A 15,291-nucleotide genomic window follows, 5' to 3' on the forward strand; every position below is an offset into this window, starting at 1 on the left:
GTGCAAACAAAGCAGCTCGTCGCCCCCCCGCTCTGCCCATTACGCCAGAATTAGCGCTGCGTTCCGAACCGATCCATCTGCCCACTCGCGGCCAATATCAATCACTCCCGCGAGCGCTTGGGACAATACAACAAATAATGGACCTTTCTCCGTGGAGCGCGCTCCTCGTGTCATGTCCATGTATGCTGTCTCCATTCACACGTGGCACTGAAAAAAAATGATCCTGATGCTAATGACTCGTTAGCGCATAATGAAATTTGAGTTCCACAGATTTGCAGCACACGCAAGGAGAAAAATGATGATGAATAAGCTACAGAGTTTGCATGGCATTATCGAGACATCCTCTGAGTGCTCAACTGCGTTGAGCATACTTTGTATGCACACGGTTGCCTTGGATATGCGTTAGCTTCTCTTGCTGGCATTTTGTTCCTCTTTTTTAGATAAAATCTGACATGTAGCCATAAACACAACGTATACACAAACTCACTTAACAGACTTACACACACTCTCAACACACACACATACACACACACACACACACACACACAGACACGCAGACTCACTCAACGTGGCTCACTCCCCTCACGGCCCATGGTCGACTAATTGGATGGAAGCACTGCTGAGTCAAGCACTTTAGCGGCAAGGCTAAGGTGCAGCGCTAGCTGCTTGGTGATCAATCACCCTTCCCCTGCAAGCGCACAGGCCGCGCTTATGAACTCCTCGGCTCCGCTTATGTGGGACAGCCTGTCCCCTCTCCCAAAGTCACGTCCAGTCTCATCAGTCCACTGCCTTTTAATTGGGTCTGTCACAGAAATGTCAGTCACCTCTACACAGTCACTTCTATCACTAATCCAACTTTATTTAAATACACATATTGGGTGATGGTTAATTCTTAATTAATTTTTTTTACTTTTTCACTCATGTTATCACAATTCCACACTGACCCAAACCGTATGTGGGGAGAGTGCCTTTGAGTTCATTATCGCACACAAGGAGGGTTTTTTTTCCATTGCCCAATTTGAGAACTTTTTTTCCCAAATTGGGCAAAGCATGGAGCTGAAGCATGTCAAGCTGTTAAAAGCAGCTAAAAGCACCATTACAAACACTGTTTAGCGGAAGGTTTATGAATATGTTAACTGACACTCACTAGAGTGTCTACAGAGTGGTGTGGCTTTTTGTTGTGTCAGTGCAGTTGTGGAGTATATCTTTGGTTTGATGATGCACCATGCAAGTAATGCTTGGAAATACATGTAGATGACTCATAGAGCATTTGTAAAATGATTTACAGTAGCATTTTCAGGTCTGATGGGGGTCTTTTTAAAAGCTTCTTTTAAAGCATTGCATCACTGTTGTAGTTCTCATCACTGTTCAATCTTTTTTTTTTTTTTTTAAAGAAATGGTGAAAAAATGATCTTCCCCGTTTCAGATTCCCCAAATGTTTCACCCATTGTTGCAAATGAGCATTTAGCACTATGATACTTCAATCAAATAGCTGTCCTCAGTTTGTCTGTACACTGTATCTGTCCCCATCAAATAAATAATGATCTGTGAATGGTATATTTAAAGAAGTGTCTCATTTTCTGAATGGTATATTTAAAGAAGTCTCATTTTCTGAAGCTCTCAGTGTCCTCTCATGCTCTCCTTGCGTTATCACACAGCACCGTGGCACTATAGCACCCTAAGTATGAGGTGACATGGAAAGTGTCTCAGCAGCACCCCGAGTGCTCTCTGGTCACACATCGGCCATAATCAAACACTTGCTGATGGTCTGCTGGGTTGACCAAGCCTATGCTTGGTTCATTTTCTCTTATTTGTCCCCATCAAATAAACAATGATCTACATCAGCTGTGGATGGTGTAAATAAGAAGGGTCTCCTTTTCTGAAGATGTGCTCTGCTTGTGGTCCCTGTGCAGGTTCATCCAGGAGGTGGAGCAGAACATGGGCCCTGGCCAGGCCAAGCAGTGCCAGCTGCGCACCTTCCTCACCTACTACATCAACGACCTCTTCCTCAACCAGGTGCGCACCGAGACCAACAAGGAGATCGAGACCGTCACCAAGGTGGCCGATCCGCTCAAGATCCTGGCCAGCGCCGACACCATGAAGGTCCTGGGCGTCCAGCGGCCGGTGCTTCAGGTAACACACACACACACACACACACACACACACACACACCTTTCCTTTTTTCTTCTCATTCCCTCCTTTTCTTCCCTGTTCCTGTCTCTCTGTCTCCCACATTTAGGTGTGTGTGTTATGTATTCATGGAGCACCAAGTTTGGAGAGTGAACTGGTTGTAGGGGTGCTCAGGTGTCTTGATGTGCCGTGACTGGTTTTAAAGGGGATCAGCGTTGCGCTGGAGATTTCATCTCTCCCTGAGGGTTCTCCCTCACACCTCTGCCTAACACACTGCTAGTGATAATAGCGACCACCCTCCCACCTATCTCACTGCATCATAATTGGAGACGAAATTGTGTTTGATCTCCACTGACCCCGCAATTGAAGTACCCCCCCACACACACACACCTATTGCAAGCCCCAGCTTCCTGCCACACAGGCATTTGTCTGAGTAACCGATGGAAGTTCTCTACTTGCGGCCATGCTTTGCTGTCTATTTCATATGACATTTCTCGGAATATGCGCTCCGGACGACGAGCGTTGCACTTCTGATTGGATAGGTCTGCGCCCACACCGCCGCATTCTCGTGCCGAATGTGCACTTAGACGTCTTGCCAGGGTCAATTAGTCATTAAGGGAGCGTGTCTGTGAAGGCTGGAGAGATGCTCGGTGGCCAGGTCTAGAGGGGCACCGCTCCCTGCTCATTGCTCTCAGATTAAAGAGCTGGACGAAGTGGCCTTAAGGGTTGAAGTCTAGGGGTGGGGGTGGCAGTGGTGGGTGATGGGCCCTTTTCTTGCTGTACAGAAACGTGTCATTTGAAGAGCGGCCTTTTATTCAAGCACTTAGTTTGTTTGTGTGTGTGTTTGTGTGAATGTGAATGTGTTTGTGTGTGAGCATGTGTACAGTATGTGAATGATTTATGCCATATTCGTGTGAGTGTGTGTGCAAGTATCTCTGTGTAAAGTGCGTGTGTGTGTGTGTGTGTCTGTGTGTGTGTGAGAGCCTGAATGTGTCATTCATGTTTGTGTGTGTTTTTGATAAGTCGTTTCAGCAGAGAACAGTGGCAGTTCATTACCTGAAGGGATGCCACCTACAGCTCGCCACCGTTTGTTTACGATTATGACTTCGCCTTAACGAGGACTGCGGCATCTTGCTAATTACCCTGCTGGGCTAATGAGTGACTCTCTGGTTAGCAGGAGCTCCATAAAGATGCATCTTTGTTTGGTCTGGTTTTTCTCCCTCTCTTAATTACCCCAATCAAAAGAGACCTGCACTGTTATGTGTGTGTCACTGCTCTGGCCTGCTAGCTCTGCTTTGCCTCACTTCCTGTCAGATCTGCTTCCTGCCACCTCTACTCCTTTTCTTCATGAGTGGTCCCTTTGGTTTCTACATTCATTCGCTCACTCTTGTGATGTCATAGGTTGGCTGTCCTTTCTTAATAGTCCACCTCATGAATATCTGTTTGGTGGTCAGCTGCCTGTTGATTGACCTATTTTCATCGTCTGGTTTGTTGTCAGTACTGTATGTAACGTAGCAGAGAAGGTCTGTACACTTGCTCTCCGTTTTTTGTTGTCAGTACGTACCATCTACGGACAAATAGATGCAACATGCTGAGCATTCGCTGGGGCATTTGGCAGAATATGATTGGGCCCAAGAAAATATCCCCTCATGGCATAATGTCACACTATGACAATTCAGTCCAACACTGGACACTACATTTGGAGGATATAAATCTTCTATAAAATCTGTACGCAGCTAATCTGCATTTGACACATATACTCAGGTTGAGCTGTGTGGAATTACTTGTTTCATGGTATCAGAATACATGGAAAGGCTGCTGCCATGTGGAACAGTTAAAAGTAGTATGCATATAGTATTTGAATTATAATGATAACATTTGTGAAAACATGACCACAGTGTTGATGACGGTCCCATGTGTTCCAAGTTTAAAGTAGTATGCATATAGCATTTGAATTATAATGATAACATTTGTGAAAACATGACCACAGTGTTGATGACGGTCCCATGTGTTCCAAGTTTAAAAGGCAGTCAAAGTGCAAATCTAAGTGTAGTTTAAATGTCATTTGCTCCACACTGTTTGACATTCATTCTTTTTCGGCGTTTCCATTGCCTCACTTTCATCGGCACGGAGACGTATTCGTTGTCCGCGTCGCCGGCTCGTTCCTCTGGCAGCTGTGTGGCTGACAAAACTTTTTCCCCGTTCCTTTGTCTGTCAGACAGGTTGCGCTAAGCGAACTCAGACGGCAGTTGGCAGCGGGCGGAACCTGCGGTGGCGCCGTGTCCTGCGTGCCCACATCTGCCAGCCTGCACCTGTGGAGTGCCACGGCGGCACTTCGACCCCTCCGCGCTCTCTCTCTCTCTCTCTCTCTCTCTCTCTCTCTCTCTCTCTCTCTCTCTCTCTCTCTCTCTCTCTCTCTCTCTCTCTCTGTTTGGGCTCAGCTCATTAGACAGATACGTGTAATTAAAGCAGCTCTCGCTCTCGTTAGCATATAATCACCTATGCCAGGCCAGCTGCCTGAGAGGCACCACCAAGCCCTCCCGGCGAGTGTGTGCATGTATGTATGTGTGTGTGTCTGTGTCTGTGTGTGTATGGGGTTTGTGTGTGTGTGTGTGTGTTGTGTCTTTTTTTTAGTCTGTGTGTGTGTGTGTGTGTGTGTGTGTGTGTGTGTGTGTATGTGTGTGTGTAGGAGGGATAGGGAAGTAGAAAATGAAGGGAGTGTGGGTGGTGTGATCGTTTGTGTACGCCACAGTGACTGAATGAGAGGGAAATGTGAATGTGTGAGACGCTGGAAATGAGAAAAAGAGAGAACTCAGTGGGTGCTGTATGTTTGGCTCCAGGGGGTGAAACTGTGTGTGTGTGTGTGTGTGTGTGTTTCTAAGTGGGTGTTTGTGCGGGTCTGTCTGTGGTCTTCGTGCATCTCGTACCAGCTTTCCTCTGGTGTCTCCAGCCCTCTCCTGACACACTGGGTGCCGACTGGCCCTTCCTGATGTTGTGTGGCCAGGTGTTGTGGAGGGAGAGATAACAGCGTAATCTCCCCTGACGGCACCACTACAGCCTCTGTCACCTCACCGGGCCGATGTCCCTAACCACCGGTGACAACGCTACACATGGAAACACCTTGCTCGGCATAAACGCCTGTAACTTTCTCTTTGAATGGCATGGTCATTACCAACCGAAATTACCCGAGTTGCCACTCAATGGTTACCTGCACCTCGTCCACTTTCCCATCACGGAGAGAGAGAGAGGACTTTTCCCGTGTCACCATGGTTGGGCGATTTCGCTCTTGCTGACCAAGATGGTGAACATGTCGGTGGAGGTGGAGTGCAGGCTTAAATGTGGAAATTCAATCCAATCAGGTCATTGTGCTGTCGGAGGCTCTCCGTCCATGGCAGCTAATAGTCACCAGCAGGACAAGAGGCGACCGCAGCAGCAGGACACTGATGAGAAAATAAATTGAAAATGTCCTTGTGGTATCAAAACGTTGCATTCCAGAGACAACGATTTCTTAAAACACCTGGACAATCTGGTCAAGCGATCGCTGGAGAGAAAAAAAGCTGATATTTTTGAAAACCAACGTGTGTGGGGGAATCTGTGTGTGATAATGACAGTGGAAGGCTTCTAATCTGATCTACTGATCTACTGCCCTCTGGGAAGAGGGCAGAAGCTCTGCGGCTCCCACTACCAGACTCACCAACAGCTTCATACACCAAGCTGTGGGATGCTGAACTCTCTCCCTCCTCTCCCCCCCTCCACCCTCAGCTACATAACATCCTGGACATTGGACCCACAAATGGCCGCCTGCACTACTCCACTTGCACTTGAACACTTGCACACTTGTACACTTTACAACTTGGTGTTGTTGTCCTGAAACACAACACTTCTGCTGCTCTTACATACTTGCACCACTATGCCACTTTTCTTTATTACTCAGGTCAAACAGAACTACCCAAGCCTCTTATTGGCCTGACTTTGCACTAGTTTTTTATTGACTGTCTATGCACAATTTCAACAAAATTTTGCTGCTCTTTTTTTTCATTATTATATGTGCCCTCTTATTTACTTATTTACTTACTTTTTTTGTTTACTTGAATGTTATGTTTGTCTGTGGACTTAAAATTGGTAAAAATATGTCTTGTCTTCACCGTGGGATAGTGAGAAACGTGTTTCGATCTCTTTGTATGTCTGGAACATGTGAAGAAATTGACAATAAAGCTGACTTTGACTTTGACTTTGACTTTGACTTTGACTTTAATGGCTGAGGTGGTTAGCCATTTTAATGGTTTCTAATGGCTTCTGGCCACTGAGGAGGCCACAGCATAGATAGATTGTTCTCAATTCTAACATAATGGAGGTCAGAATGGACCACAATCACCACGTCCTGTCTCAGCATGTGAGACTATTAGCAATCAAATTAGGCTCGGAGCCAACTCAACTTCACAGAGTGACTTAATAGAAAATATTAAATAAAATATTAAAATAGTAGTTAAAGCCTTAAGTGTAAGATAGAATATATAAATAAAAGAACAATGTAAGCGGGGCCGACTGTAAACACTAAGGGCGTACTCACACTGGGCATGGTTCACTTGTACCATGCCGGGGTATGGTTCTCTCTCGTTCATGGTCCACACTCACACTGCACACTATCAAACTACCCAGGCATGGTTGAGCTGCTGTACTCTAGAATCTTTGCATAGGCGTGATGAGCCCAACCGTACCGTGCCCGAGTCCACCTCCTCGAGCGGACGCCGACCCTGCTGGTGGTGGTGATGGTGCTGCTGGTGGTGTTGGTGGTGGTGGTGGTGCTGCTGGTGGTGGTGGTGCTGCTGGTGGTGGTGCTGCTGGTGGTGGTGGTGGTGATGTTGGTGGCGATGGTGATGTTGATGGCCTCACACCTGAGCGAGCAGACTGGCCTGGTGTAGCCACAGCCATGCTGGGTTGCGGGGAACCTCTGGCAGCTGGGCCACATGAAGTGGGGAAATGGTGCATATGAAGCACATCCTCTCCTGTGGTGTGCTATTAATGAGCTGTGTGTGCTGGTGTGTTTGCAGGTGTTTGTGTGCGCATGTGCAGGTTCAAGATGTCCATTTGGCAGGTGCGTGTGAGTGTGTGTGGTTCTTTTCTGACTCATTTCAACTCCTGTAGCCAGTAACGAAGAATGTAAGGCACAGGCTATATAGGTTTGTGACATTATCTTTACCTCAGTCATTCTCCGAGTAAAAGTATATTAACAGGCACACACATGTCCAAGTATGTTACCAGATACACTCAGTCACATTTCAACCATGTCATGCTGTTATGGGTTGTTCACTCCCTCTCTTTGGGATGAGTGGGATGAGTGTGTGTGTGTGTGTGTGTGTGTGTGTAGGGCGGCTTGACAAGCTACCCACACACACACACACACACACTATTCCCATAAACACACAGGATGCACAGTGGCTCTTGTCAGTGGCGACTCTGGCGTGTGTTAATTAGCGCTTCCTCCAGAGAAGAGTCCTGCCAGGCCGGCAGACAGGAATATTAAGATGGCGGGGATCAGTGGCTGCCCAGCACTCTTTTGGCCAGACCACTGAAGGCACCGGCCTAATTGATTCTCCCCACATTACTTCATCAGAGAGAGAGAGAGAGAGAGAGAGAGAGAGAGAGAGAGGAGAAGATGGAGAGAAATGGAGGAAAAAGAGAGATGATGGGAGAGAAAGAAACAGATCTGTATAGTCAAGGCTCTGCCATTTCAGTTGCATCAGTCCTCCTCTCCACGCATAAGCTGCTGTGCAGAATTGGATGGGCCAGAGTTATTTCCTCTCTTGGCCTTGACTCAGCAACTGCCTTTTGGTACTGAAAATGTGACGCTGTTTACTTTTTTGGAAAAGCCCTTAGACCGTGTTTTGTGTAAGTGCTTCCTCATCCTGCCTCTCAGGCGTAGAGGAAAAAGGCGCTGGTTGTGTGGCTGTAGATGAGATGTCAAGGTGGCTGTGTGGATAGCACGCAGGCATATCAGTATGGAGGCCCGTAGAGGTCACTTTTATTATAATATTAATATTAATAACAAGTATCCCTGCTATCTGAATAACCCCTGTACAGCCCATCCCTCTTTCTTTCTTTCTCTCTCTCTCTCTCTCTCTCTCTCTCTCTCCCTCTCTCTCTGATAAGACTTTGAGGCTGACAGCAGTCCATTGTCTTTGCGGAGCAACAGTGATGCCGTAACCATCTGCGATAGCCGCATGTGCTCCCTCCCTCCTGCTGGCCATCTCTCTTGCTTTCTCTCTCTCTCTCTCTCTCTCTCTCTCCCTCTCTCTCCCTCCACCTCCTTGGCCGAGTGGTCACTGGAGTATGGCGGCTCCCGTGGCCAGCCGGTAGGGAGAGAGACGCTGGCGTGATGCTATCTGCGGCGCCTCTCCACGCACTGATTGATTCATTTAATTAGAAACATATCCGGGAGGGGGGTCACCCCACTGGCCAGTTGGAGATTGGCTCCATAAATCTTAAGACCCCCCACCTACCCCTCCCCATACATCCACCCCGATTACCCTCCCACCCTAACAGATCCAGTAACCCCCCCTCCTCTGCTAGTAAGTCCCTGCTGGTCTGGCTGGTGGACTTTGGCTTCCAGAAGACCGCTGTCATCCCCCCCTCATCCTGAAACCCCCACCAGTACAGCTGTTCTCTCCTAGCCCTATTCCAGTGGCAATGGGGTCAAGCTCTTCTCCAGCGTCCCTTCCTTTGTTCCCATCCGTGAGTGGCGCTTGAATATGCTGATGTGTGATATGCAGTTTGCGCTCCTATTCTACTGAGCTGAGACAGTCACATCTGTGTGTAACATGCGAATGTGTCCCATGCAGTTTCTAGATGCTCTTATCGCTCCACTGAGCTAAGCCACAGTTGCACACTGAGAGATAATATTGAGACATTGATAAATGTGTATAAACTTTGAAGTAATTGGAAACATTGTTATGCCATGAGACATCGATGAGTCATTTGGAGACATTATTGTGATTTGCAGAAGCATTGTTTTGGCTCTGGAAGACATTGTTGTAATTAGTATTAGTTGATATAGCATGTAGAGATAGGTCTTAGGGGAGCAGTACTGACTAAGGAAGACATTGTCTTAGTTATTGGGGTGTTTGCGGTGTTGGGAGATCATGTTTGAGACCCAGTTGAGGTTTTGCATTCCTCATGCCATTCATCCTCATCTCCTTTAGCCGATAGCACATAGCACATGTGCCTCTGCTGTCAAATGGCTGTTAATGAAGCTGACCTTTTTAATCTGCTCCCATGTACACACACACACACACACACACACACACACACACACACACACACACACACACACACACACACACACACACACACATAATTCCAAAGATGCACACTGACTGGTATAATTAGAGATGTAGACAGTCCTACATCCACACACACAAACAAACACACACACACATTCAGACATACACATAACCATTCAGTCTAATGAATGTGACCTTTGTGTTTGTGGGTGGGTGTGTTGTGTGTCTGATTGGCTTCCTGCTGAAGCAGCTGCATTAAGAAATGTACACACACACACACACACACACACACACACACACACACACACACTTGACTTTCCCCTTGAGGATCAATAAAGTATCTATCTATCTATCTATCTATCACACACACACACACACACACACACACACACACACACACACACACACACACACCACACATGGACACACTGTCATATAAAAACTCTCTCTCTCTCTTCACCACAGAAATAATTACTACCAATCACTGGACTGTTGATGGTGCTAGTGGGGTTTCTATGGCCATCTTCCCCTAATTCCGAATGGCAGGCCCAAAAAGGCACTCAGTACAGAACCACACACACACACACACACACACACACACACACACACACACAGCTCAGCTCACCTCACAAACTACACATCACCCCCAACCTCCTCAAACCCCATCAGTGTTCTCAGGGCAGACGCTCCGCTGGGGCTGGAATAGAATCTGCTGGTATCTGAGCTTCACCTGTAGGCCTGAGCCAATCCCCCTGCCTGTCCTGGTTATCTTCCCCTGCACACACACACACACACACACACACACACACACACACACACACACACACACACACACACACACACACACACACGGTCCTCTGGCTCGGGCTCAGGTTTGCACCTCTCCACACCTCCCAGGCCCTAGTGGGCACAGAGGCGTCCAGCGTGCACGTCTGTGTGGGTAAGCTGACAGCACTCTGGAGCACAGAGCTCAAACTGGCCCGGGGTTTAACCCTCAGTTTGGGGTGTCAGCACAGGAGAGTTGGAACACTAATCTCTGCCTGCAGGAGACCTTAGTTACACCAACAATGTGTGTGTGTGTGTGTCTTTGTGTGTGTGTGTGTGTGTGTGTGTGTGTGTGTGTGTGTGTGTGTGTGTGTGTGTGTGTGTGTGTGTGTGTGTGTGTGTGTGTGTGTGTGTGTGTGTGTGTGTGTGTGTGTGTCCGTCCGTGTGTGTGTGTGTGCGTGCGCAAGTGCTGTGGAGGGCTGTGGGCGGTTGAAATATCATCCTGACTGAGCTGGCAGTTATGAAGAAATATGACTGTTTTGCAAGAGAAATAGTCTAGAAAAAAAAGTAGCCTTGGCATCAAACCCATTCTGAATTTCTTACTGGGATAGTCTTGGATAAAAATGGCATTCTTTTATTCATTTTTTATTTTTTTATTCCTTGGGTATTTGGATTCAGCCCTGGAAAATGCCTTTGTGTGTGTGTTTGTGTGTTTCTGTGTGTGTGTGTGTGTGTTTTGTGTGTTTCTGTGTGTGTGTGTGTGTGTGTGTGTGTGTGTGTGTGTGTGTGTGTCTGTGTGTGTGTATGTGTGTGTCACGGTGGGTGCCCCCACAGCAGTAGCATTATGGTAATATGTATATCATTGCCTTCTGTGGAGGCTGTTTGTTCCTCTCCGCGCTCCATTAGCCCCATATGGAACTCTTTTAGAGGCGAGAGAAAAGAGAGAGAGATGACGGAGAGGAGGGAGGAAGGGACTGATGGAAAGAGTGAGGGAAAGAGAAGACTTGGTGGATGTGTGAGTGTATAAAGGGTGTGTGTGTGTGTGTGGAGGAGCGGAGGGGTATTACCCCTTGGAGCGATTGGCATCCACATGCCTGCTCTCCAGAAAAACAGCATAGCGCACGCCTCAAGCATTGCTTTAGGGGGACCCTCAGTGAGACTAACTACACACACACACACACACACACACACACACACACACACTGATTATATTGTTCCATTTGGAGACCCCCTGTAGAGTATGTGATGATTAGGAGGTACACACCCTTCCGCCTGCCATCGGTGGTTGTGGGGTTTTTTGGGAGGAGCTGGTTGGATATCACACAATGCAAGTCTGATTTGTTAATTACTGTAGTGTTAACGCACATACACACACCAAAATGCTAACAATGCACGCCACACCTGTGACACACACACACACACACACACACACACACACACACACACACACACACAAAAGGGTATCAGGGACTCAATCCATGAAAGGTCCAGCCATAAAGAATACAGTTAGCAATATGTAGCTAATATATGTGTGAGTGTGTGTGTGTTTGTGTTGGCACTAATGACTACTGGCTCCGGTCACACCTCTCACACACCTTAGCTTTGCCGACACTGAACAGACACACAAAATGGAGGAAATGGGGTTTCAGGACATCCCAGTGCATGTTGGGTAAATCATCTTCCATTCTCTGCCAGCTAAGTAAATTAACTGAAGAAAATTGTCTGGCTGAAATTATATTTTCCCTCCATTTCAGTTCCATCGACAGACTGTTTGGCTACATGCTTAATCTGTTCCTTGAAGGATTTGCATGTGGAAGCATTGTGTATTCTTATGCATGCTCATGCATGTATGTGTGTGTGTGTGTGTGTGTGTGTGTGTGTGTGTGTGTGTGTGTGTGTGTGTGTGTGTGTGTGTGTGTGTGTGTGTGTGTGTGTGTGTGTGTGTGTGTGTGTGTGTGTGTGCATGTATGAAGGAGTGTGAGCTGCTTGTTTGATTAGAAGTGTGAGTGTGTGCATATATGGGTGTGTTAGTAGGTGCAGGTGTGTATGTCTGTTTGTGGTTGAATGTGTGTGTGTGCATATATGGGTGTGTTAGTAGGTGCACGTGTGTATGTCTGTTTGTGGTTGAGTGTGTGTGTGTGTGGCCTTTGTGCACATAGTTTTTTTTAGTTTTTTTTTTAATGGAGAGACTTTGTGATTGCGCACGTTATGGCTGCACATGTTCTCCCCGTGTCTTGTGTTTCTGCTGTGCTGTTTGTGGAAAACAAAGCGGGAGAGAGTAAGTCTGATATCTCTCTCTCCAAACTTCTGTCCACTTCAGCCGTGGATGCAGCCTGGGACGAGTGTGTCTGCCACTGTGATTGCACTCTTAAGAGATCATGGAGGCCCTGTATATGTTTTTAGGAGAATGTCTTTGTCTCCACACATTCAGTAAAAGAGACAAGCCATGATATTAGGTGATTTCTCACTGCCAAAAACTTTTGTATTTTCCAGTGCGCCTAAACTTTAAACTGTGTTATTTCCCATAGCCCTAGACCACAGATGAGCACTCTGCAATACAAGATAAAATCATCTTTTTTCTTTTTGTATTGCTTACCGGATAAAGACACATGCATACACACCCATATCTGTGATGCCTATTCTAGGACAATAGAAGACCTCTTGCTGGGATTCACATTGCAGCAGGCAAATGGGACACACAGCCAGCATCCCTGTGGTGGGGCTCTGCTGATACGGGCCTTTGTGTGGCTCTGGGAGGCTCCAGAAGTTTAAAGGGGGTGGGTGGAGTGGTCATACTGACATTGATGAATGGACTGTCAGCTGCAGGACTACTCACGTGGAACTGTCCTGGACCCAGGAGACATCTCTGCTCGTGTGTGTGTGTGTTTGTGGAACGGCTCGTCACACGCTTCAGCAGGCCGGCACGTGCCCAGTGAGTGTATGTGGAACAGGCAGGGTTAAACGCTCTGCCCCAGTCAACCTGCCGCCGCTACCAGGGTCGGACCCCCAGATTAATGGCGGGAGCCCATGACCCGTTTCAGGGGCCACCGCCACAGTGTGCCTCCTATCTCTGGTGCCCCTCCTCCTCCTCCAGCGACCCCCATCCTTGCCCACCTTGGTCCCGTTCCGGACCATCTGCAGGGCCGGTCGCCAGCACATCCATCTCCCAGCGACGTCAGGGGGGGGGGGGGCACAGGGGCAAGGGCGACTCTTCCCCATCACGGTCACTAGAGAGAGATTAGCATTAGCATGGAGCATAGAGGCTACAGTATGTCCAGTATTGCACATACTGTACTGACGACCGATTACAAGTTAAGCTGAGTCATTGGATCACCAAGTCAGGAAAAGTTGAGTCTTCTGTTAGTATTTTATAGTGGAGTGTTTACTCTGAGTGAAATTAAATATCTTCTGGCAGAATTGTAGGAAATGGGGTGAAAAGAATAAGCCATCAGTCTTCCTCCAGGCATCCCCACACCAGTCTTCACTGTCGAGTTACATGGAGGTACTTGATACCCATTCAGACTTCTCCCAAATTGAGCCTCTCCCCATTCCCTTTCTTGAATACCTTTAGCTCAAACTGTTCTTAAGTGGCCTGATCACTCACCTTTCCTGCACAGTCCCTCGAGTTTCTATGACAACTCTGTGTGGCGCACGTTACCTGTTAAAGAGAGGCACCGCGGAGGAGCTAAAGATTGCCGCTTAGCACTCACATGGCGTCAGCTCCCTTAGTTACCATCGCTATACTTCCAACCACCATCAAAGCACTTAGTCAATTTCTCCCCCATTCATCGGCTGATAAACCTCCCCCTACAGTCAATTAGCCGGCGCTACCTTCGGGGCTGACTGCGAGTCGGCTCTCCCGAAGAAAAAGACTGGTCACCAGCAGTCGCGCTTGTTTGAAGAAACAGCCGCTGGCGCAAATAAGAAAAAGGTGGCTTTTGAAGGGCTGCGTGCGTGCGTGTGTGTGCGTGTGTGTGTGTGTGTGTGTGTGTGCGTGATTGTGCGTGATTGAAATGGATTTGTGGCGCTTTGGCGTGACGGTGCGGTTTTCACGCGCGTTTACACTGCGTACCTTGCTGGTTTTTGAAACGTTTCAAAGCATGCCCATGTTTGTCTTCATACGTGAGAGAATATGTCAGGTGGACATTTTGGCGCAGTGTGACAATTTTGGCGCAGTCCAAGCATGATTGGCTGAGTAAGATGGAAGGATCTTCGTTCAACAGGACAAATGGACCCCTGCTGTTCTCTCTTCCACTCTCCTCCCTCCTTCTCTCTCCCTCCTTCTCTCTCTCTCCTCTCTCTCCTTCGCTCCTTTCTCAATCTGCGGTCTGATTACTTTTTAACGATTTCTGGAGGTAAGACGAATGGCCATGTTAAATGAGCAGAATTAGACAAGGAGAGCGCTGCACCAGAGCATTTGTTACTTGAATAATGAAGCTTGGAGCCATTGTTTACTTTGAGATATCGAGCTCTGGTGACATAGGGAGAAAGATGGACATAGCGAGAGAGAGAGAGAGAGAGAGAGAGAAAGCAAGAGAGAGAGAGAGAGAGAGAGAGAGACTTGGAAGATTACGGTCCAGAGATGAAAAGGATTTCCGAAATAAGCCAGACAGAATTGATGTGGAGAACTGATGAGTAGGAGGTGTTTTACATCTGTGCCTGGCTGCTAGTGGACTTTAAGTGAGTCATTTAGTTGTCAATACATCAGCAGCCTGCTGAAGTTACGGCCTCCGTGTCTCCATAAACGCTGGCTCTCTGGCACAGTGTTGGAAGTAAGCAACACACACACACACACACACACACACACACACACACACACACACACACACACACACGGCTTGTCTGTGATGGAGATGTTTCCCGCACGTCCCTGGTTCGTCTTTTGAGCATCAGCCTCCCCACATCGGCTACCAACCCACACACCCCACACACCCCCAAAACACACATACACACGCACACGCACACACACACACACATACATTCACACACCACCCTCACTTTCCTACCCCTCCAGGCTTGGCTTGGCAGGGATGTGTGTATTTGGGTAGGCGGTTGAGGTAGGGAGGGGGTTGTTGTGTACAGGCCTCCCCTGGAGGAGTGTCTTGGCAGCCGGCTC

At 47.8% G+C, this 15,291-nt stretch overlaps 1 protein-coding gene across 1 annotated transcript in view; it reads left to right on the forward strand.

Moving 5' to 3' along the window:
• The window catches only part of exoc4 (exocyst complex component 4), a 113,279-nt gene that overhangs the window by 66,771 nt on the left and 31,217 nt on the right, over positions 1 to 15,291 (forward strand). The window contains exon 11 of the mRNA XM_048267252.1: positions 1,914 to 2,133. Within this exon, the coding sequence (XP_048123209.1) occupies positions 1,914 to 2,133 (220 nt within the window). The remainder of the gene's footprint in view (positions 1 to 1,913; positions 2,134 to 15,291) is intronic.

This window comes from Alosa alosa, chromosome 17 (assembly GCF_017589495.1).
Source record: "Alosa alosa isolate M-15738 ecotype Scorff River chromosome 17, AALO_Geno_1.1, whole genome shotgun sequence".
NCBI lineage: Eukaryota > Metazoa > Chordata > Actinopteri > Clupeiformes > Clupeidae > Alosa > Alosa alosa.